At 43.7% G+C, this 25054-nt stretch overlaps 1 protein-coding gene across 3 annotated transcripts in view; it reads right to left on the bottom strand.

Annotated features, from left to right (window-relative positions):
• Positions 1-25054, bottom strand: part of prkca.L (protein kinase C, alpha L homeolog) — a 112508-nt gene that overhangs the window by 46073 nt on the left and 41381 nt on the right. For all 3 annotated transcript variants that reach the window (XM_041575670.1, XM_041575669.1, NM_001093673.1), the window contains exon 3: positions 14254-14336. Coding sequence is in view for 2 of the 3 variants with exons in the window: in XM_041575669.1 (XP_041431603.1) it covers positions 14254-14336 (83 nt within the window). In the remaining variant the exon portion in view is untranslated. The remainder of the gene's footprint in view (positions 1-14253; positions 14337-25054) is intronic.

The following is a 25054-nucleotide window of genomic DNA, read 5'->3' as shown; positions in this document are numbered from 1 at the left end:
GAGAGAGGGAGAGTGCTTGGGTGTCTGACCTCGGAACGCCTTGCTTCAGAGAACCAATCACTGGTAATGTGTATGGCTGCAAAATTAGAGATTTCCAAGAATTGTGCAGGAGAAATGATTTATAGGACTGCAATTGGCTGAATCATAAATCTCTAAGCAGCACATAGAGAAGCCCCATCTATACAGTAATTAAATTACACTGGCTTTTGAGCCGACTGGATTTTATGAGCTGGGTGCACAACCTCTACATCAGGGTTAGACAGCATCTGGCATGTGTTGCAGCAATATAGCTCCCAGAATGCTGGCAAAGGAATGCTGAAAGTTATAGTTCTAAAAAAAAAAAATTCACATTAGTCTCTGCCCCAGTGAAACTTACATTCTTAATGTCTCAATCACAGCAACACACGGTAGGGCATATTTCTCAGGTGCAAATTACCGTCCCAATGTTTCCTAAGGAAACTGGAATCCATGGAGGAAACTGGACTCACCCATTTCATGCAATAGTTTCCTGTTCAATTTTCAGGGCTGCAGTGCCAACAATTGTGCTGCCATTAAGGTGTAATCTGTGCCCCCCCAAGCAGTCAAAACACAGCACACACACCCTGATATTACAGTGGGAATATTTCCCATGAAATTTTAATCAATAAATGGAAGTCAATTTATCTAAGAAGATCAGGAGTTGTGAAAGGCTCCTGTAATGGAGAAGACACTGTAATGGGCCAACCTCAACTGGAGCATAACCCCGAGATTTTAATTCACAGAGAAAGAGGATGTAACCACTAACATAAAGTAGAAGGCAAATCTGAGAACCTAACTTCCAATACAAAGTTCTAAATAGCAAAAGTGAGGATCTAACCTCCAACAAGTTTCAGGAGACAAATGTGAGAACCTAAACAATATAACTTCCATCAAAAAGTTCCAAGAAACAAACATTGAGAACCTTTACCATAAAGGTCTAAAAATCAAAAGTGAGGATATAGCCTTCAAAAGAAGGTTCTAAGAAGCAGAAGTGAGGATTTAACCTACAGCAAGTTCTAAGAGGTAAATGTGAGTGAGGATCTGCCGTCCAATATTAAAGTCTATCAGGGATAAGTTCGGCTCTAACCTCCTACTTAAAGGTCTAAGGAGCAATATTTACCTAGGCAAAATGAAGCTTCTGTTTAAGGCAGGGGTCCCCAACCTTTTTTACCTGTGAGCCACATTCAAATGTAAAAAGAGTTGGGGAGCAACACAAGCAGGAAAAAGGTCCTTGGGGTGCCAAATAAGGGCTGTGATTGGCTATTTGGTAGCCCCTATATGTACTGGCAGCCTACAGGAGACTCTACTTGGCACTATACTTAGTTTTTATGCAATTAAAACTTGCTTCCAAGCCTGGAATTCAAAAATAAGCACCTGGTTTGAGGAGATGGAGAGCAACATCCAAGGGGTCGGAGAGCAACATGTTGCTCACGAGCTACTGGTTGGGGATCACTGGTTTAAGGTATAAAATAACTAGTGAAAATACAAAATTAAGGAGGGAGGCTTTAACATATATGTCAGAGTTATACAAAGCACAAGAGAGAATCTAACCACTATTGTTATATAGGGTCAAACCTCCTTCAGGTTACAAGGCACAAGTGAGGATCTATCCACCCTTATATTTTCTTTGTATACTGTAAAACCATAGGCCAGGAGATACAGCACAATGCTTACTGGTTGGTGTCCAGTACTCTGCTTGTAGCAACACTACACCAGGCTGTGAAACAGCTTGGTTGTATGCTCGCCATAGAAACCCTGCTGGTGACACGTGCGTTATTTATATCCTGAATATTATTTGCTGCCTGTGGTTACTAAATGCAGTCTAATTAACCCTGTTTGCTGAACAGCCCCCCGTGGGTAAAACATATGGGTGAGAGGTTTCCAGTGAATCAAGGTTGTTATCACATTTCTCTAATTCTCTTCCTTGTGCTTGCACTTCAAAGTGGAGCTGAATGCTGGAGCTTGCCATTAGCTGCCAGTGATGGGTATTGCATATAATTCTAACTCCAATACCAAGATCCAGAGTGGCCATTTGGTTATGCATGGAAATTTCATCCAGCTGTAGGGCCAAATAAACACAGTAGCGCTTGCCTCCAGTTCTGATGAAAATGCCTGCCATATAGGATTCCAGTAGTGCAAGTCTAACATGGTGTCATTGGCCCAGGACCAAGGGGGGTGCTACACTATTATTACCGAATTACCCAAAGCAACAGAACACATAACATAAGACTTTATAAATGGTGGAGTATGCTGGGGGAAGCTGTTCAGAAAAATACACTGTGAATGGGATAGAAAAAACAATATATAAAATAATAATAACAGTCACATTTAATCTTTATGCACAAAGCATGAGTCCATGTAGTTTTCTGTTACTTAGCATATTAAGACATATAATGGCACTTCTGTGGTTTGGTTTCCTTTTCCCTTGCTTATTTTTCATATTTCAAAAATCCAACCACAAACAGTTCTTAATACAATACAGTAAACTCTTGGCTCCATGCCCACTGAGACACAATAGATCCTGGCACCAGGGTGCTGGAAAAAAGCACACATACCCAAGATACCAACCGGTTAGCCACAACACAGGAACAACACCTACAAACTATCGTTAATCCAAAAAATCGAGCTTTATACTGTATAATGCCCTGATTTTGATGAAACTCAACAAATGAGCTGGGAAACTCTGCTCAGGCTATTTGCCACAGTTCCTAAACAGTGTGATAAACAAGTAGCAGCACAGTCATTTCTCTGCCCTTCCCATGGCCAGGAAGGAAAATGTTGTCCATGGCCTGATTCTTACCATGGCCTGATTCTTAAAAACATTAATATAACCCAACACACATTCATGTAAGCCTCACACCCCACTACACAAGGCACAGAGCGGGTTATTAAAATTACCTCTATAAACAAATATAATTTAACCTGAATTTTCCTTCAGTGAGCAGTGAAACCAGCCTGGGGGAGATGGGAGAGACACAGACCCCTGACTATATTTGATGAATAACCATTTTTGGGGGCACAGTGGGAGCTCAGGGTCGACAACTCTCTGAAAATTACTTTTCAGAGAATATAATTTATTAGCCACATTAGATTTTTAATTACCCCACGTCAGAGGCATGAACTCAGCTTTCATAACATCCCTTTGAGATTCCGTCTTTGAACTTCCTACAGAGAATTCGCTCATTAGGGTAGGGGAGCGGGATGAAAGCACCAGGAAAGGATAACGGGATCCTTACAGTTAATTAAAGGGATAGGAATGTATTTTAAGTAAAAGTCGAGAAGGTTTTGCACAGTTAATAAGAGACTGAGACAAATAGAGAGGGTAGTAGTCAGAGTCGTACATAGGCGCCCATTTATCAATCCTCAAATTTTTCTGTTTGTGTCTTTAAAAGGGAAAAAATTAATTTTTAGAGAAAAAATATCACATTTATGAGATTTATTATACACCAAAGCTGCTAAAAATCCAATTACGCAAATACTCTTAAAAAATCTTAAACCTGTCAAGGTAATGTAGAAGTCAATGGCAGATGTCCCTGAAGTTGTTTCTTGACATCGTTAGCTGCTGTGGATAATCTGAAAAAGTCTGGGTTTTCATCAGATAATCCAATACAGTTGAGTTTTCGTGGTGACAATTCGATAAAGTCTAGTTTTCGGAGCGTCACTTGTATGACTTTAATTGACCAACACATTTTTGGGACGTTTTTTCACTTTTATTGATAAATTAGTTCAATTAGTGGATGGGAGTTAGGACAACTGTGTTTTGATAAAAAATAATATTTAATAGTTACATTTTAGCAGGGCTTGGGGCAAAACAATCTGCCTGGGTGGGGTCATTGTAATAATTGTACTATACACACTATGCCACAGCCCATTGCCAACTATCGCACAATGGAGTTTTGACACCACCTCTTATATTGCAGGTCTGTGGGACCCTACAAATTACATTGCTTAGGTGGAGTCTAATTCTCTGCTACCAAACATATAGGTTTTAATGCCAGGTGCTCCTCCACTAAATTGTACTGTGAATGTATTGTACCCCCTGCTGCTTGTGTATAACTTCCAGTTTTAAGAGCATATTTATATTTGTTAGGAAAAATGCCACAAACTTTTACTAGTTAGGAATTTCTGCGATTATAGGATATAAAACTCCATACAACTTCCTGAGGGATCACACACGCTCCCAAAGTAAAGAAGGGGCAGGGCACTACTAGTGAGACCTAATGGAAGGAATTGCATGACAGCAGTCCAACAGACAGGAGCTGACAGGAGTAGAACTGTGGCATCTCATAATAAGAAGGGCTGATGGCAGAGCACGCCAGGGCTCAGCGTCTTCAGGCTGGTCGCGGCTCAAGTACACAAGTATATCAAGTACAACTGAAAGGCTGAAGTGGGCAACATATTACATATATAAAGTGTGTTGATGCCACCACTCTTACAAAATCCATGCACAGAGCTGAGGGAAACCTGGAGCTACCACCTGGCTGGGAGATGGCAGTAGCTACTATGTTCCTCTGTATCGATAGGTGCAATGGCGATTCAGAACTGGCTGTGGGACTGAGTGCCACTGAGCTCAAGTATATGGAAGCACAAGGACTGCTTTTATGAATGGGGTTTTATATGTAAATGACTGTGAGAAAATGTACGTTAGTGCAACTGCGTTTCAGGTCATAAATGACCCCTCATATATCTTTATATTGTCATTCTATTGCAGCTCTGCTCTAATACTGCCATCTTACCATACTGTCACAGGTTTATCTATCCATCTTGTGTTGCTGTTTCCATTCTGCCCTGTTGCCTCCAGCATACCCCACTGCCTTCTTCTTGTCCTATTGTCTCCATATTGTCATACTCTCTCCATCTCATGTTGGCATCTCCATTGTTGCAATTTTATCAATTCTAACATACTGTCGTCCTGGCCTCCAGTCTGGTCTCCAACCTCCTCTCTTTTTGCCCTTTTCCCCGGTTGTCGCTATTTTGCCCTACTGTCTCTACATTGCCCTGCTGTCTCCAAATTGGCCTGCAGTAGATATCTTGTCTTACTGCAACAACAATTGATTAGCTGCAAGTTGGGCAATAATGGTAACAAATATCACTGTCACATCTTGTCTTACTCAGAGGAAGTTTCAGCAAAGCTCACTCAACAGCATTCGCTACAATATGACAACCCGTGGAGTACTGAAAAGTCACAGTGTAAGGACAGTGGGGCTCAACAATAACTGAAGACAGCCACAAACAAATTATCACTCCTCATTTATAACAATCACAAGTTTCCTTCCACCATCCAAGGCAAGGCCTGGCACTCTCAGAACATGGTACTGTTAACATTACCTAACACAATTCCAAAAATGAAAACCAAGGGAACATGTTCCAATATGTAATTTGAAAAATGTTTGAACCTAGTGCCAACGCCGTAATCCCATCTACTGTCACTGGTTACTGTCCCTGCAGCTGATGAGAAGGTAAGTAGAGGGCAGTGTGCAACCAGCTCTTTTTTGCACCTCATAGCTTCCATAATTAGGAATGATATGTACAACCTGAAGCAAATCTAGCACCTGTGGCCTAGCACAGTTAGGGCTCTTACACACGGCCGTTCCGACCTGCGCTCCCCTGCGTTCCGTTTGTTGGCGTTCAGCCGTAGGGGAGCGCAGGAATAGACGCAAGTAATGATTTGAAATGGGGCTGTACTCACTCAGGCGCGTGTAGCCGCCGAATGCAGGTTCAGACGCAACATGCTGCATTTTTCCTGCGTTCGGCGCCTACACGCGCCTGAGTGAGTACAGCCCCATTTCAAATCATTACTTGCGTCTATTCCTGCGCTCCCCTGCGGCTGAACGCCAACAAACGGAACGCAGGGGAGCGCAGGTCGGAACGGCCGTGTGTAAGAGCCCTTACACCCAGTGCATGCAATGGGATTTTCAGCAGGACCAAATCCAATGGAATTTTGAGAAAAACAAATTCAATCAAGGAATCAATCAAGTGCACTTAGCCCAGAAGAGTAAATGGGGGCAGGTTATAGAGGTTCAATAAAATACAGAGTTCAAGGAACACACAAGGGCCTGATCCCCCCCCCCCTTGCACGTCATATACTTGTTGCCCCACGGGCTGGAGCAGTATACTGCCAGACCACCCAAGGACCTTCCCTGTCTGCTCAACAGCAGCAAGGAATGCGGTCATGGATTCAGTAGCAGATAAACCCTGTATGGTGTTTACCATGGAAACCCCGTGGTAGCCATGGAAACACTTTACGCAGAATTGACATTTTTCCCCCTCTGTGTCATATTAATTCACAAATCCCTTGCATTTCCCACTAGAGGCTACAAGGATGGTGAATGTTGGCAAAAGCATTCAGAAATTCTGGCCCTTTCTGCTTGCTGAAATCATTTAAAAACCAGAGCGTTTAGAGGGAGAGGGATAATTTGTAGCACAAGCGTTTGTCTAATAAGCCCCCCCCATAAAGGGCCAACTTATTTCATTCAGTCTAAACTAAAGCACAGCCCTGACCACAGCTGGGTTGGAGACAAAAAATGGCTTATTAGCTCCCAATGCTTGGATGCAGCTAAATCAATCGCTATGGACTCTCTACCACAATATTGATGTAATATAGGGGGAATTACTAGGTAGGGACCACTATGGTTGCATTGCCATTCCCAGAGTACTCTGCAATCCAAAGGTTGTGTGACAGCCACAATGGCTCTTCGTACAGTATATACAGTACAAGTGAGTATTTCAGTTCAGTTACAAATAGCTGAGTATTTCTGTTTATGGTAATATTACTGTACTGGTACCCCTGTATTTCAGCTATGAGAAGGTTATTGTACAGGTAAGTGAATTACTGTACAGGTAGCTGAGTATATCAGTTACTGGGGATGTTATTTCACAGGCAGGTGCATATTTCAAAAAGTGGGAATGTTACTGTACAGGCAGCTAAGTATATAATTTACTGGCGATGTTACTGTACAGGCAGGTGCATATTTTAGTGGGTCGGAATGTTATTGTACAGGTAGCTGTTTACCAGTTTTTGGGGATTTAATGTACAGGCAGGTGAGTATTTTAGTTAGTGGGAAGGTTTTACTGTACAGGCAGCTAAGTATATTATGGGATTTTACTGTACAGGCAAGTGCGTATTTCAGTGGGTGGGAATGTTACTGTACAGGTAGCTGAGTATTTCAGTTCCTCCCAGAGGAGTGTGAGCTGTGACCCAGATATAGTTCTGTGGCCAATCTTGGCTCTCCTGGGATTCAGATGATTTGTGGGGGATTTATGGCCCCATAAAGCTGTCAGTATATAGTAATGCTGAGTCTGGCATCCTGCTGTTTATCTCTGCTTAGATCCTGCTTTAAATTCACAGGCAATAGATCTCATGGATGGCCCATTCCATTAGAGATTAATGATAAGACAAAATAAACCCCAGTGGTAACGCCAGGCTTCTTGTTATAAACACAACACAACATCAGAGGGGCTTTTATTTGTTTACTAGTAAAGGGCACAGGCTCACAGGCAGTTTGCATGTACCACATAGCTCGGGTGACTTTAAGAGTTGCACACCCTGCTTTATATAGAAAGATGCAGAAGAGCCAACAGAGATTATCCAGATGCTACAAAAGGTATTGGGGTACTGGGCACCTGCCAAAGCACCATGCTGGGTTTAGAGCACACCTGGGGCAGACTGGAGAAAATATATTGGAGAAGATAAAAGGAAGAAAGAAGGTAGAGAGACAAATGGAGAGTGGAGGAGAAATATAGAAGGAGAGGGAAGAGGGAGGATGGAAAGTGTAAGTTCAAACAGTTAGGGGAAAAGTAAAAAAGGATAGGCGAGGGGATTAGAAAAAGAAGAGGAAAAGGGAAAGGAGGTTAAAGAGAGATGAATGAGGATGAGAGGAGAAGTGATGGGATGAGAGACAGAAGGAGAGAGGAAAAGGTGTTAGGGAATAGATAGAAAAATGGAAAGAAAGAATGGTAGAGAATAAAACTAAACAGTTGAGGGATAATAGAAAATGAAAGGTAAGGGGAAGGAGAGAGAGAGAGAGAGGGGAAAATGAAAAGAGAAAGGGGGTTAGGGAATAGAGAGAAAATTGGATAGGAGAAATATAGAATAGAGGAGAAGAGGGAGAATGGGAGAGTAAGAACAATACAAAAGGGGAGAGGATTAGGGAAAGACAAAGGGAATGAGAAAAATTACTATAACATGAAAGTAAGATGGAAACACATTAGTGAGTGGTTAGTGGACCTCCAACCAATTTCACAAGTGTGCCCCTGAGTGAACCCCAACAAGGTCATATAGGGGGGCATAGAAAGGCACAATCTGAGTTGGGGAACTTGGTGAGGGCAGGGAAGCTCTGCAGGCAATGTCTGTGTACATCTCAGCTCCACATTTCATTTCAGGTTCTCATTAAAGATCGGTTCCAGACACTGGGCTTAATGATGTTTGCACAGAGCAATATTAAATAACCTCCCCCGCCCACGTCTCGGCCTCAGGGCCCATGTCTTATTGACATTCACTTTGCTTATACCGTTAATGGATGGGTACTGTCTGGCTTCCACTCTGCCCATGGTGCAATACATTTTGGCCACCTTAATCCGAGAAAGTCAAATAGCAGCCCTTTAAACTCCCAGCATCCTATGACAGCACAGGAACAGGAAGTACAGAGAATAAGAGGTTCATATCTTTGTGAGTACTGGGGGAAACATGATTCACCTGAGTTTACTGTCTGAAGAACATGAAGTACAGAACATCAAAGCTTTACTCCAAACTAATAACAGAACAAAAACTGGGGAAAGAATCAACATGAGGCTAAATAAAATGGGTGCAAGTTTCCTAACTGGACTTACCATCTAATGAAATCTATTTACTAGGGGGCAGATTTATCAAAATGTGAGTTTAGAGTTTACCACAGAAAAACTCAGCCACTTTAGAAGCATATTTATCAATGGGCGAAACCATTTGAGTTCACCATTTAATAAATACACTTCTAAAATCTGTCCCTTGGGGTCTGGCTTAGCCCAGATTGATTAGTTCTTCATAGAAAAAAAGTATTACCCTAGCCAAGAGTCTGTTATTTGCTCAGAGTACAATCCATGGTAGAAGCTGCCTGTATGGTAAAGGTCACCCTGTAATATTTAAAAGCCTAAAAATTCTAAAAGCCAGACAAGACATTGCTTGTGCCGGGGGGGGGGGGGGGGGGTGTGAGGGAAAATTGGTCTTTAATGCTCTGTGGGTCACTAGTACTGTAAATACCTTCCTGCAATAGAGGAAGGTAGTCAGGAACTGCTGTTTCTTTAACATGTCCTTTACAGCTCAATATAAAAGCTGTAGCGTTGAGCCATGGCTGTGTAACATGTCATGGCTGTGTCACAATCCATGTCAAACATGGATGTGAATACTGATCCTCAGCTGTGCTGCTTTCTGGCAGTCCAGAAAACAGAGATGGAGACAGTAGGAAAAGAGGGAGACGGGAAGGAAAACAGACAGTAACAAATGAAAAAGAGAGTAAGGAATGAAGAAAAGAGTTCGGAAAAGTAAGAAATAAGCAATAGAGTAAAAAAATGAATTGCACAATAAGGCAAAAAAGAGAGAGTAAAGAAAGAAGGATAGTGTAAGAAAATCAGAAGAGCATATGGAAAGAAACAGAGCATAAGGAAAGAAGAGAATAAAAAAGGGGGCAAAAGTAATGCATGAAGGGGTGAGTAACGATAGAAGTAGAGAGTAAGGAAGGAGGAAAGAGAAAAGAATGAAGGACAGAGTAAGGAAAGATCAGTGATCAAAGGAATAAATAGAAAGTTAGCGAAGAAAGATAGAGTAAGTTATGATGGATTGAGTAAGAAATGAGGGACAGAGTAAGGAAAGGTGAAGAGAGTAAGGTAAGGAAAGATAGTAATGAATAAAGGAACGCAGTAAAGAGTAATGAAGGAAGGAAGAAAGAGCAAAAAAGGTGAAGGTGAAGAAGGAATAACAGGGTAAGTAAAGTAATATTAAGGAATGAGTAAGGATCGAAAAACAGAGCAAGGAAACAAGGAGAAATTAAATAAAGAAGGAAAGTGTAAGGAAAGAAGAAAGTAAGGAAAGGAAGAGAGTCTAAGTAATACAAGTAGTAGTAAGTTACACACATGAAACATTTATTTGATGCACAAAAAATCATAGATTTATCCAAGTATTTTTTAAAAAAAAGGTGATGAAAAGGAATTAAGAAGACAGAGTAAGAAATGAAGAACAGAGTACGAAATGAAGAACAGAGTAAGGGAAGTATAAGACAGTAAGGAAAGATGAAGAGTGTAAGGAAAGAAGGAGAGAGTAAGAGTAAGCAATGAAGGACAGAGTAAGGAAAGAAAGAGTAAGGAAAAAAGAAGAGTATAAGGAAGAAGTAAGAGAGAGTAAGGAATGAAAAAGTAGGGAATGAACGCCTAAGGAAAGGTGAGTAAGAACAGCTTAAGGGCCAAATGTCCAACTTAACATAAATAAGGGGGCCCATCTTGTGTGCCCTATGCCACACTAAAGCTAAAGACAGCCTGGACAAATGGAGAGGGGTTGGGATTTTGTTGTGCACATATACAGAGAGAGCATGTGTGAGTCTGACATGTGTCTGATGTAGTGGGATCTCTTGGGGCCCAACACCCCCAAAGCCAATAATTTTCATTTAGCTGAGAATGACAGAAATCTGGTAGCACAGACATGTTGTGATTACCAGCACAGATACAAAGTCTCCCTCACTCCTGCCTTGTGCAACACCAGCGCTGACGCATCACTTCAATCTTTCGGGAGAGAAGGTGCCGCAGGCGTATGAGATGTAGCAGGTGAATGACAGCCTGATTAGTGCTGTGTAACAGCAGCTCTATGCTAACATCATTTAACCCCACTGTAACAGATGCTGCTCTTGTTACATGTACCACAAAGTGCCGCAATCTATCCCTCCCTCTGCAGAAACAGTGCCCTTAGAGCCCAATCAGGGCCATCATTGGGGGCATGAGGTAGAAAGGGGTCCTGTTAGGGGCCAAGCCCTACTGAGGGCTAACAAATATATGATTGTGATGATTCTCTGGAGATAAAAGGGGCAGAACGCGAGTAGGTGCATTTAGGTACAAAGAGCCATAGCTAGGGCAGATAGGGAGGCAAGGTTTACTAAAACAAGCTTTTCTTTCTTAAACTGGACCCTCGTTCTACTAGTTTAAATGGCCCAACCCACTGTGGCCATGGTGGGTACAGTGAGGAGGGTCCTGTCAGTATGGGGCCCTATTGTTTAAAATGGCAATTGATTGCATACATGCCATTTATTACCCCAATCCCAGCAACAAACACAGCGCAAGTGGCAGTTGTGTATAAATAGATCTAATTATCTGATATAGGATACACTTATATGTCTGGGAGCTGCTTTTTCACTTGTATTACCACTTGCCACCACTATTGCCTGGAGACAAATGGTTTACACAGGTTACAATAAAACTGTATACATAATTAGGCAGCTTTAGGCTAGGGCCACACGGCGCGATTTTGCCGCGATTCTGCGCTGGGCGAGTTGCGAGTCGCTGCGGTTTTTAAGCCGAAATAGCTTTGTTAACTTTGGCGCTGGCGTCAATGCAAATCGCGGCGAAATCGCTGCGCTAATTCACACGTGGCGATTCGTTTTCTATTGTCGCCCGAAGTTGCCTCGCTGGGCGTTTCCGGGCGACAGTAGAAAAAGAATCGCCGCGTGTGAATTAGCGCAGCGATTTCGCCGCGATTTGCATTGACGCCAGCGCCAAAGTTAACAAAGCTATTTCGGCTTAAAAACCGCAGCGACTCGTAACTCGCAACTCGCCCAGCGCAGAATCGCGGCAAAATCGCGCCGTGTGGCCCTAGCCTTATGCTGCACTCACAGATTCCACAACAGGTTCCACAACAGGCTTGTAAAAAAAAAATGGAAAACTTTAGTCATGAGCCAAAATAAATCAATACATAGCCTTATGCATTTCGTGCCATCTGACACTTAATCATAGGCTATATATGCAGCTTTATGCTGCACTCACAGATCCCACAAACAGGCTTGTAAAAAAAACTGAAAACTTTATTTAAGAGCCAAAAGAAATCAATACATAGCCTTCACCTCAAGCTGTAGGTCTGGGGCATGAGCACCATTACTGGTAAGATAAACTTATTGGTTTTGCACTGGGATTTTTCTCTTTAAATGCAAGCTTTATGCTTGATAAAGAGTGGAGTGCCACTCGAAACGTTGCACAATGTTGCTGTACTGCCATGCAAATATTTGCAAACATTAAAGGCGGTTTTATTGAAAAATTTGGAGTGCTGTTGATGGATATAAAGCTTTATGCTGCAGGCAGTCATCTTGCCCTAAGAACTAAGCCTGAGGTTCCTGTTTTAGATGATGCCATCCCTGTGAAGGATCTGGGCACTGGCTTTCTTCCGTGTACCACTAGGATCAACAATGAATTACCCGAAGGGTAGAGGAGGGAGTGGCATTTGTAAAGACGGGTGCCAGAACCCAGCTGACTCATTAGTTCTTCTGCAGGGAATAGTCTAGAATGGGGCAGAGACACCCATTGCAAGGCTGCCACTTACCAAAACAGTTTTATCTGGCTCTGCCAAAAACAGCATAATCAAAGCATCCATGTTTGGGTGCAATTACCAGCATGAATAACAGGGAGCTGTGAAGGGTTGGCACCCTATGCTCTCAAGCCACCTTATGGATGAGTCACAGCAAGTGCACTGACGTAACAATGATCTAAATGCAGCTGCCATGACACAGGGCATCTGGAAATGAAAGGTGTTTCTGGGGCAACAAGTGTGTGTGTGGGGGGGTTACATTTCTGTGCTTTCAGCATTCCTAGTGCATTATGTGTGTGGGTGCGGCTGAACCCCAGTGGGACTTGGAGTGAATATAAAATATGTGTACTCTTGTGAGCAGGGATGACAGCTCATTGATATCACAAGCTTGTTACCTCAGGGTCTGTATCTGGTGCTCAGGCCTGGAATCGATATCCATGGGTTCCATCATAAATATCTCTCTTTATCAGGGAATCATTATCTGCAGCTGCCTCCAAAAACAGTCTGTTTGTAGTCAGGGGGGCTAAGGGCCACAAAGTGGTTGCCTAATTATTACATGCACCACTGCTCTGGCGGGGTCTCACTCACTTCATTTTCACAATGGTCCACAGATTCCCTTTTAATACAAGGAAACCAATTAAGTTTAGGGCCCCACAGGGCCAAACGCATGTTACATAACACAGAGCTTTTCATGTTCAGTTGTGCAGTTTAGCGGCGAGGAATTGCTCTTCCCCGAGTCACAGGGTTTGATCTAATTCCTCCCTTTCATGTTGTACCGACAGCAGAGCTGCAGTTGCTACTGATATAGTGCATGTGGCTGAGCGGCCTACGGATTCCAGCAATTGCTGCTCTCATTAGTGCATTTCCAGCAGAGAGAAAAAAGGGATCTATTTATTTATAATGAGGGAAGGCAAAGAGAATTTCCTATCAAGGATGCCCCAATTGCTGCCCTGAACTAAAACTCCCAGCACCCCATGCAGGCTGTTCCTTGCTCAATGATTTGGATTCTACTTTCAGACTGGGACAGCAGCCTCCCCATAATGCCCATAAGCATCTCACACCTGCAATTAGCAGATCGTTTCCCTTTCTCTACACATTGCTAATTATAATGGCCCAAATCCCCAGAATAAAAACCCATGTAATTTGTCACTCAAGCGAATATGTAAATAAGTGATTGTCTCAATGAGCAAAAACCTAATTAGTTCCACGGGCTGCAGGGCTTGTTCTTATCGCTGCAAGGAAACATTTTTATTGTTCTCTCTCTCTAGCTGCCAGTAGCCATGCTGACATAAACTGCGGCCCTGCTCTTACACTACAATTCCCAGCATCCCCTGACGGCAAGAATAACAGTAACCAAAGCAGGTAAACAGCAATATGCTAATCCAAATTCAGCAAACAAACCCCCAAGATATCTCTCAAGCTAAAAACTCTTCCAGCAGCACTCAAACGTTAAAGGGAAAGTATAACTTTTGATGCTTCACTTTCAAGTTATTCCATTTCAGCAGCACGGAGCAAAGACGGGAGCTCTGTTTTATAACTAGCAATGCAGGCAGAAAGCAGGCGACAACTGACTAATGCATTTTACAGCAGGAGGGATGTATTGTTTCTATAAAGACAATGTGGTCCCAAATACACCCAGTAATATGGTACTCCAATTCATCATTCTCTGCACCAACCCACTGCGCTACACATGTGGTACTTACATCTGTATCTGGGCCTTTGTCTCCGCCGGGGCAGGTAAATGTGACAAACTCATGGCAGCGCTTGTGAACCACAAAACAGCAAACTGAAAGGGAAGAAAAAGAGGAAAATGTTATGGTTATGTTTTGGTTGCACCTGAATTAGACACCATTGCTCGATACCATTGCTCATCGACATCATATTAGCTGTGATATTGCCAGGTTGGTACAGTATTTGCTTGCACCATCTTCTCTGTGTAAACCAGCATCACTATAAATCAAAGTGGAAATCACAACATCCTCAAAAAGACTTTTAAGGTACTCTTGGTGTTGTAAGAACGGCCACAGGGCAGCTATGAATTTCTGCATTTATTTAGATTTATGTGCAAACCCCATGCATTTCCCTTACACACATGGCCAGGGCATTCCAGGGCAATGGACCAGCTGATAAGAATCCCAGTTGATCCAAGTGCCTGGGGGCTTTGCCAGGGAAGAATCTATCTGGGTGACAGATGGGCATCAGCAGAACAAATGGAAAATAAGAATGTTCAGCCTGAATCATCCCCTGTTATACTCCTTGCCAAATACTCTGTAATTAATGGAAATGACATAGCGATATGTGAAGGGAAAGCAAGCAGGGAGAACATCCAGTCTGGAACACAGACTATAGGGGGCGCTTAACACCCTGCAGATTTTCATTCCTGTCCAACATCTATCAGACAGATGTCAGCTGAGCAGGCCCTTCTAGGGGCCCCATACATGGGCTAATAAGCTCTGTCAGCAAAGAAGGTGCATTCATTGGCCCTCATGTAAGAACCACCCTATCTGTGCTGTTACAGTTACACCCTGGGAATCTACTGTAAAGGTGGGGCCATACACAATAAGATCCACTCATTTGGCAATACGGCCACCAAAGGCAGATTGATATCGGGTTAATCCGACTGTCCGGCCATAGTGCCAAACAATTGGATTGCAACGAAGGAAATGGGCGCCAACGGGATGAGGACCTCGTCAACTAGCCGAAGTGGTCCTGCATAGCACAAAAAAAATCAAACCTGCCTGCTCGATATCTGGACGATTTTTGGCCTGATATGGATCTGGGAGACCCGTCAGAACACCTTATACACAGGCTGATAAGCTGCCAAATTGATCTAAAGGACCGATTTGGCATCTTAAATCTGCCCGTGTATGGCCACCTTAAGTTGCAGCAACTGATCAGCCAGAGACCTTGCTATGCCTTATCTTACTACAGCGCTTCCAGGAGTCCACTGCCACAGATCACATGATGGGGGCACACTGGCATGTAATGAGGTGTTGGCAGATCATTTAGATAAACGCTGCATTTTGCACCAGGATAAAGAGGACTCTGTAAAATCAATGCTGAGGGGGTGCCCAGAGAGAGGAAAGCAATGTGTGTGCATGGCTCAGCGAGCAGTAATGCTTCCAGGCTGCTGCCGCCCCGGCCTCTGCTAATCTGTTAATTACTGCCTTTATTGCCTGCTCTCAGCCCCTCATCACACACAAACACATTCCTCCACAGAGAGAGGAGCCCAAACCAATTATACTGGGAATGTGCCCTCTCTCCTTCCACCAATGTGCCATGGCTAACGGCTCTCTGCTGGCACCTGCCCCATTAAATGGTACAGAGCTCTCTTATCTCCCTTCACAGCCGGCTTCGCTTTATCAGCACTCACACAATGCAAACCATATGGCATCTCCCTCCCATACCCCATACGGCCCTCCGAAGCTAATGACTCATAAGTTGTACAGGGGGCCAAATTGCAGTTCTGGAATTTTCCGCTGGGGGGGTTCCATTTTTAAAGGAGACATATTATGTAAAAAACAAGAATGTTCCAGTGGCTTATACTCTTTTAAATATAGAAGGAATGTGAATTATAGAAGGATGATTCTGTTTGCATTTTTGAAAATCTCTGCAAAAACCCTACTAGTCCTGCCCATCTGTTCTACTTCCTTCTGCCTCCTTTCCCAGGCTGTGCAGGGAAGCCTGCGGCACTCAGCACATTAAACTGTAGGATAGGAATCAGTCAGCAGTTAGGATGACCTGATAGGGAACTGAAGCCTGTATTTGCTTGTGTGACTGCAGAGCTGTGATTGGCTGTCCGCTTCCTACTGTGATTCTGGCAGGGACTGTAAGAACATGCCCAGCCCTCCTTTGAAACACAGACAGGGACTACAGCAGATCTATAGGGAGCTCCAATAAAGTAGCCTTTTAAAAGATAATATTAACTTTTAGCTGCAAGCGAAACCAGCATCATACTGTATATTAGTCAATATTGCCTACAATATTAGGATGGGTTTTTAGCTATGCTATATGTCTCCTTTAATAAGATTGGCCCTGCTATCTTTGGGGCCAAATTGTTCTCTGCTTGCTTTTAAAGGGGCTGTTCACCTACGAGTTAACTGTTAATATGATGTAAAGAGGGATATCAGAGACAATTTGCAATTGGTTTTCATTTTTTTTATTATTTGTGCTTTTTAAGTTATTTAGCTTTTTATTGAGAAGCTCTCCATTGATGTCAGCCATCCGGTTGCTAGGGCCCAAGTTACCCCAGCAACCATGCATTGATTTGAATAAGAGGCTGGGATATGAATAGGAGAGGCCTGAACACAAATAATGAAGATCAATTGAAAAATTCACGCGCGTTTTTACCTGCGCTCCCCTGCGTTCTGTTTTTCGGCGTTCAGCCGCAGGGGAGCGCAGGAATAGACACATTTCATTTTTTCAAATGGGGCTGTACTCACACAGGCGCATGTAGGCGCCGAACGCAGGTTGAGACGCAACATGCTGCATTTTTCCTGCGTTCAGTGCCTACACGCGCCTGTGTGAGTACAGCCCCATTTGAAAAAATTAAATGCATCTATTCCTGCGCTCCCCTGCGGCTGAACGCCGAAAAACGGAACGCAGGGGAGCGCAGGTAAAAACGAGCGTGAGTAAGAGCCCTAAAACATACGTAGGGCTCTTACACATGAGCGTTCTGACCTGCGCTCCCCTGCGTTCCGTTTTTTGGCGTTCAGCCGCAGGGGAGCGCAGGAATAGACGCAAGTCATTATTTGAAATGGGGCTGTACTCACTCAGGCGCGTGTAGGCGCCGAACGCAGGTTCAGACGCAACATGCTGCATTTTTCCTGCGTTTGGCGCCTACACGCGCCTGAGTGAGTACAGCCCCATTTCAAATAATGACTTGCGTCTATTCCTGCGCTCCCCTGCGGCTGAACGCCAAAAAACGGAACGCAGGGGAGCGCAGGTCAGAACGCTCATGTGTAAGAGCCCTAAATATTAACTTGAAGGTGAAACACCCCTTTAATGGCATGTTCCCAACTCATGGGAATCCTTGAAAGAATTACAGTGGTTTAATCCCTATCAGCTGCAAGAAGCACACAATCTTGTGTAAAGCATCGGCTTAATTCTCCTCCAAGTGTTTTTGCTCTTCAGTCAGTGAGAGGGATTAGAGCGGAAGCTCTCAGGCCCACTCAAGCAGCTTCCTTCTAAACCTACTGATTCCACCATTAGGAGAGAAGAGTTTAAGGGGTACCTCTTAGGCACTAATGGGGTTAAATATCTGTGCAGGAATACTATTTATATGTGTATCTGGGGTGAGGATAGTCTATTACCCGCTGGAGACTGGTGCTAAGTGGCTCCTGTAATTATACAGAGTAATTTCACAGGGGTGCCACAATGTACAATGCATGCTCTTGACGTCACAATGTACCACAACCTGCAACCAATACCCCCTATCCCCCCACCTCTGTCACCTGATTTTGTGGGAATATATTCGACAGAGTGCAGTCAGGGGCCCTGGCAGAGGGGCCCCAAGAGAAGTAAAAATGTGGTTTATGGGTCATGATGGGGGTGAAGCTAGTGTGAAGTGGGGGTGGATTAAGAAGATTATCAGTGGAGATTTGGGCTTAATTTGGTGTGGTTGTATAGACCACGAGTTTGGTTGTGCGTAAATGTTTTAAACCATTCGTACCTGATTCTATTTGTTGGCAGTGCTCTCTGCCCAGAGTGACCAATGGGTTAATAACTGGGGCCCCCAGATGGGGCACTCATGCTTTCTGATGGTGGCCCTGCAAAGCCTGGCTTGGGTTGGGCAATAGTAAAAAAGGCACACCAGGCAATCTATAATATAACTCTTGTATGCACGTGTATGTATATATATATAATTCTGTTGCCCTTCCTGGAAATGGGGCTCAATTGCACTTAATCACATTTAAAGCCAGTCTCCTGCAGAGCACTCATGCCTGGTAATGACCATGCACTGCGCCAGATGGTTTTGTGAGGTACGCCTGGCTCTAAGGCAGGGAAACCGGCTATGAGAAAATCAGATCACGCGGCTCATTAAGGCTCCATGCTTCCAAATGTCTGTGGCTCCTGCTATGCTGAGCGGGTGCCGAGTTGTTCTGCGCTGGACTTGATACATAGCAACACAGTCAGAGTTAACCCCAATGCTAAGGATATAGCTAGGAGTTACCATTACTTACAATAGAGAAGGTGTCACTCTGGGGCATGAGCGCGGGCAGTTACAGTAGTAACCAATGACTCATGCAAGGAGATTTATTAATGAGGGGCTTGGGGAAGATGCAGGAGCTCTACTTATTGTGCTGGCAAGTAAGCTCTATGGGTTGGAGCAGCTGCTGTAGTAAGCATAATTAACAGGAGCAGATAAGGTTGCCAACCAAAGCAGGGAAGGAACTGTCCATTTGCTATAAGTATGATCTCTCTCTGGGCATCGCTTTCAGCAGATTGGGCATGGCACAGTCCATTGCACCACATCAGAATTTCCATTTTGCCTTCATCTGTTGGTTCATTAAATAGCAAAGAGAGGCTCCTACTACAATGGGTATATCTACCATGCAGCCTGCAGCTGTTTGTAACAACCCCCAACATCCCAGTTAGTAGTGAGATGCTTAGTTCTGCAACAGCTGGAGAATTTCCACTGCACATTCCTGCACTATATGGTCATACACAATTACACTGTACATCTATTGATTAATATACATGTCTTCCCAGCCACTAGTTGTACTGGCACCAAAGGCTAGCCAATGCCTCAATTCTACAAACCCAGGCTGTGGGCACCATGGGAAACCCCATATTCACTAGAAATGACCAGGCCCAATTCTCAAAATGAAACATATCTACTTGTGCTAAAAATAACATCATGGAAAATTGTACGGCATGAGTCAATGCATTTCCCTGTACCCATGTGACTGTCACGACTTGCTTTCTGGCAAGAACACATCAGTCCTGACTTGCTTTATGGAAAGGAGTCGAGATATACAGTCAAGGCAATAGGTTTTCAAAATACCCCCAGAAATGTGTTACTTACCATAACCTGCCAAATTTGGTAAAATGGACATGGTATTTAGTGGGTGTGACCACAAAATGTTTTTTGCTGCACTACACATGCCGGAGCTTTTTGTCCCTCTTTCCAATTTTCAAATGTTGGGAGATATGCAGCAGCTCACCCCATGGGCTGATTGGACCTTGTTCACAAAGCTCCATGTTCAGGCACAAAGCGGGTATAATTTGTGTAAGTCTGTGTGCCATACAGATACAACTGCAACATTAGTACCATCCCCGTATCATTTATGGTACCAAGTATCCATCATATTTTTTATTCATTATTCAGCATCTTTGGGGGCTAATTAAGAACATTATAACAGATGCAATTGCTCAAATATTGGCTTTGGTGCAAAAATACTGTCATTATTGCTGCTGTTTCTTTTAAGGGAACCCTTATGTTGATGGCAGCTTTTAGCACGATGCAGGCAGTGGTTTCTAAGGTAATCTGCAAATGATCATTTTTCTTTTTCTTTAATCTGTGTTTTCTATAACTTAACTCTTCGCTCCGTGGCCTTAGGCTATTGTTGGGATCTGGTAGTTGCAATACAGCAACAAATAAATGAGTGCAGAATGCCTCTGTGCTGAAAGCAAAGCATGGAGTGAACATGCTGCATTCTCCCCAGCGGGGAGATGATTAACCCCTGGGCACAGATTTAGGCAGAAGCATGGTGGAAGCTTCCTGTTTCTTCCTGCCCTTCTGTCATAAACATGGCAGCAGCATGACTCATAGTGCCCGGGCCCACGTAACAGCACAATCCCCAAATCTTCATACACCCCTGTATCCAGCATGAGATTCATATCAACTGCCCACTGTTCTTTTTCAGTGGCAGACTGGTATTTCCTTGTTATAAGAGAGGAACATTCAACAGGGGCTTTCATATCACATAAAATGTCAACTATTGGCCCCTCTGAAATGTAGTAACAAAGGTCTGTTCCACATCTGGATTATGGGGCTTCCAGGAAAGTAGGTGGGTTCTGGGTTGGAAGCTATGAGCAAACATAGAAGTTATCCTTAATACCCCTCTGCTTTCCCCCCTCATTTCCAAGCAACCAGGCCTACCAGGACAGGCCACAACCTCAAAACTATTACAGTAAGCCTAAGGCTGAATCTGCATGCAAACTCTTTACCTTAGCTCTTGTTGAACTACAAGCTCAGCATCCCCTGACAGCTGAAGGATGTAGCTGCAGAATAACATGTTGCACATCCCGAAACTCCCCCACCCCATTTAATAAGTGGGTATCAATCAATTCCTGTCGCTCTAGATGTTCCTTTCATATCACAATTAAGTCCAAATTTAGCAGCATCTACGCTGTTCATCCTCTCGCCCACAGATTCTGCTTCATGAATGGGAATGTATGAGCGGAACAAAAACAGAACCCCCCCAGGAACAGATGTAGATTATTTGGACTGATTATCCTGGGGATGGGGGAGGGATTTGTGGCGAAGTTGGAAGAATAATTAGGGATTTTGATTTTTTTAGCTGACACATCAAATAGTGTAACAATGCCACCCTAATCATAGGAAGGAGAGCAGCATGCCACAGCCCTCTCTCTTGTGCTACTGTATAGGAATACAGATCAATTGTAGGTAGTGCCCATATGTGGAGCCCCATGGCTCCTGCCCAGCTGTTTGCTGCAAGCACATAGGCACCTATTTTTACAAAACTGATAGAGGTGCTGACAGACAGACTTCAGCAGGAGGATCGCGTGCCCCTTATACGTCCCCTGCCAATGCCATTGACTAACCCAGTTCATTCCTCTCTTTCCAGCCTGATAATGAATTAGTGGGCTCTACAAGCAGTCACAATGTGTATCTTTAGTTAGAACAACAAGCTGTACAGTCAGAGGCACTACAAATTTATGCCACTTAGGACATACCCTGGCATTAACCAAACTAGGAACCTTCCCCTGGGTAAGTGAATCCAGTCTCACCCACTACTTACCTAGGCAGTGTTCTCATTCTCTGAACTACCTGCATCTGGGATGCTCTCTTTCCCTTGGAATCAGTTAAAAGGGGGCTCTTAGCATACATATGGCCCCTGTGTTATTTCATGTACAGTTACAACCAAAATAGGAATAATTAAGTTTAATTGATATGGCAGCTATTTCTATTCAGTATTTTCCCGGTATCAATATGGAGGTGTGAGTTACTAGAACAACGGGATTGCACAAATGATTGTACAATTATACATTACGCAGGGCAGATGGTGTTAACTAGAACAGTTACATATTTAATAAGGGTCAGTTTGAGGCTACACACAATGAGTAGCTTACCCAAGGGCCACTTCCCCAGGGGCCACTTTGTCCAGTTACTTACAAACCAGAAATTTGGAGGCCTCCTCAATGATCTAAGATTTCTCCTAGGAGCAATGACAGATAGACATAATGTTTCTCCATATTGCTTAGTTTCTCTGGATAAAAGGGAGAGGACGTCCTTCATGTATGAAGCCAGCACTGGGTGTGTAGTAAGCCCAAAAATATGGACTCTGTTACTGCAGCAGATACATCACATTATGCAATGTACAAACCCAAATAACTTGGGGAACTGGCAGGGAAATGAGTCACTGGCAGAACTGGCAGTGGCCTGTAAACAAAGCATGGAAAATGTGCCGAAATGGGCCATAATGTGAGATTTAAGTGCTTCTCTTTTCCTCACTTAATGCATCTCTTCCATTATCTGGGCCCCAGAGTAAAGTACTTAGTGCTGAACAGTCAAAAACTACTGTAAATGTCAGTTACTGGCCCGCAGTATTGGGTTCTGATTGTGGCATGGACAGGGAATGTGAGAGGCAATGTTATCAGTCACAATCACTGCAACAGAATTGCCTTTAATAATACATTAGCTGAGACTGAGAAAAGACTCACTTTCCTCATACAATGCTGAGTGGGCCTAGAGTTAGTTCAGAGGAAGGAAGCACATTAATGGTGTCAGACTTTGGGGCTCCTAGGGTTTAACACACAACCCTTAATCCTGGTTCATACATAAAAGCCAAATAGGGGTACTGTGCCAGGCATTCAGAGATTAGGAGACTGTACAGGGACCCCAGTCGTAACCAATGAATGCTGCTTTAAGTGCACTAATGTTGCAGAAACTTCTCTCCAACTAAGGAAGGGATAATGGGATGGCAAGTCCCATGCCATAACCCATGGGAGATGATAGCCTGGTAACAATTATGTCCTCTTTTGGGGGATTGTAAAATAGATAATTCTATATATACGGTATCATACAGTCCCCCAAACAGATCAGACTAGGGCCCATTCTTTATTCCCTGTAGTTTATATGCGCAGCACTAATGGCTGCCCAGACTTATCCCATTAGCGGACACGGCAGCAGAACAATAGTATAAAATGCATTTAGGAGATGTGTAAAAGGCAGCAGCATTCAGGGATTTGTAATGGCAAGCAATGAGCTTTGGTACAAAAGGCTCCTAATCCTCCCAAGTTAACAGTGTGCTCTTAAATGAGAAATCAATGCTCACTGTTGTACCAAACAAGCAAATATAGGAAAGGAATAACCTGCAGGAAAGCACCCACAACCCGCGTCATTAACCTCTCATGCACTGTCCCCGTCGCTAAATGTATAGCTGTCACTCTCAGATATGTCTGCAGGGAGTTGTAAGGGAGGAAATCCCCCAAGGCAATTATTTCACTAACTGCCCCCCACGGAAAGTCAATCATTTAGCAATGTAACACATTTACCAATACCCCGGGGTCATTACATGAAACATATTGCCCAATTTCCCAGAACACAAAGCAAGGCATGGGAGGAGGTGGGGGCTGAGCCTGCGATCAATAGCAAATTAGGTGCTCAGATTAACTTTCAGTGCATTGCTGATCCAACATATTGGCCACTTGATTTTTCTGTTGCCATTGTGCCTGAGAATTCCTGAACTCTCTGGTACTCCCCCCATGTCTCTGGACTCTGGTACTCCTGTTGTCTCTCTGGTACTCCCCTCATTTCTCTGATACTCCCCTCATCTCTCTGGTACTCCATTTGTCTCTCTGGTACTCCCCTCATGTCTCTGGTACTCCCGTTGTCACTCTGGTACTCCCCTCATTTCTCTGATACTCCCCTCATCTCTCTGGTACTCCATTTGTCTCTCTGGTACTACCCTCATTTCTCTGGTACTCTCCTCGTCTCTCTGGTACTTCCCTCAACTCTCTGATACTCCGCTCATTTCTCTGGTACTCTCCTCATCTCTCTGGTACTTCCCTCAACTCTCTGATACTCCCCTCATTTCTCTGGTACTCCCCTCATTTCTCTGGTACTCCCCTCATTTCTCTGGTACTCCCTTCATTTCTCTGGTACTCCCCTCTTCTCTCTGGTACTCCCCTCAACGCTCTGGTACTCTCCTCAACTCTCTGGTAATCCCCTCAACTCTCTTAGCATTCCCTTGAAGTCTCCAGTACTCCCCTACAATTTATGATACGTCTCTGAATTCTATGATACTATCCTGAAAGCTTAGTACTCCCTTCAGTTCTTGCAGTACTCCTCTGAACTCTTTTAGCATTCTCCTGAAGTCCTCAGGTGTAAAGTCTCTCAGTACTCCTCTATACTCTTTGATACCCCCAAACTCTTAGTACTCTTGTAAACTCTCTTAGTACACCCCTAAACTCTTTTAGTTCACCAGTATACTCCTCTGAATGCTGTTCCCAAGGCAGAATGCCAGTAAGAGGGTATCAGAGAAGGTGCCATTTGCCCCCCAACATACAAATGCAGGGCTTTTATGCCTTGAGTATGGGAGAAGGAGCTGAGTGAACATTCATTACATTGTTCTCCAAGCGATACGGCTGTTTACAGGTAAGGAAGCGAAGCTGAATTATTAATGTCAGACAAATTTCATTTCAGTAACCATTGAGAGCAATTATTGGCATCTTGGTTCTGTTCTGGAACATTAGTGTAATTAAATGTGACCGCAGCACTCCGTGAGACCTCCGCATGATGCATTAGCATCCAAACAGAGATCGGGGGGTGGTGTGTGCATTTCCGACTATTTGCTAATGTGCTTATTGATCGTGAAGCTCGTGATAATCTGAGAGACTCAGAAATAAGCAGTAGATATGTGGAACTGTCTCCCAGTTTATGTGGTAACAGATAGTTCTGCTCAGCTGGATTATAAAATTTGCTGCAGCGTATTTCCTCATGCACAGACACACCTCCTACTCCCCCAAAAGTACATAAGGCCTTATCTGTTCCTGCAATACAAATCTCATAATTCTCCAGACCTACAAGGAAACACATCTGCAAAGGCTGATGGAAGTACTTTCCTAAGAACTTTCCCAAGCAGCGTTGAGTTAAAAAATTAAAATTCAGCTCTTAAATTTACCAGGGTCAGATTTTGCCACCCTTGATATAGTTCCATCAGGCAGGGTTCTTTCCTTGCCTGATGGCTATCATCTTACAGAACCAGTTTCCCCTGTATATGGGCAACTGGATAAAAGAACCTCTATTGGCTAAAA

The sequence above is a fragment of the Xenopus laevis genome, chromosome 9_10L, assembly GCF_017654675.1.
Source record: "Xenopus laevis strain J_2021 chromosome 9_10L, Xenopus_laevis_v10.1, whole genome shotgun sequence".
Lineage (NCBI taxonomy): Eukaryota > Metazoa > Chordata > Amphibia > Anura > Pipidae > Xenopus > Xenopus laevis.
Note: the sequence above shows the minus strand (reverse complement) of the source record. Positions and strands in the feature narration are given on the sequence as shown.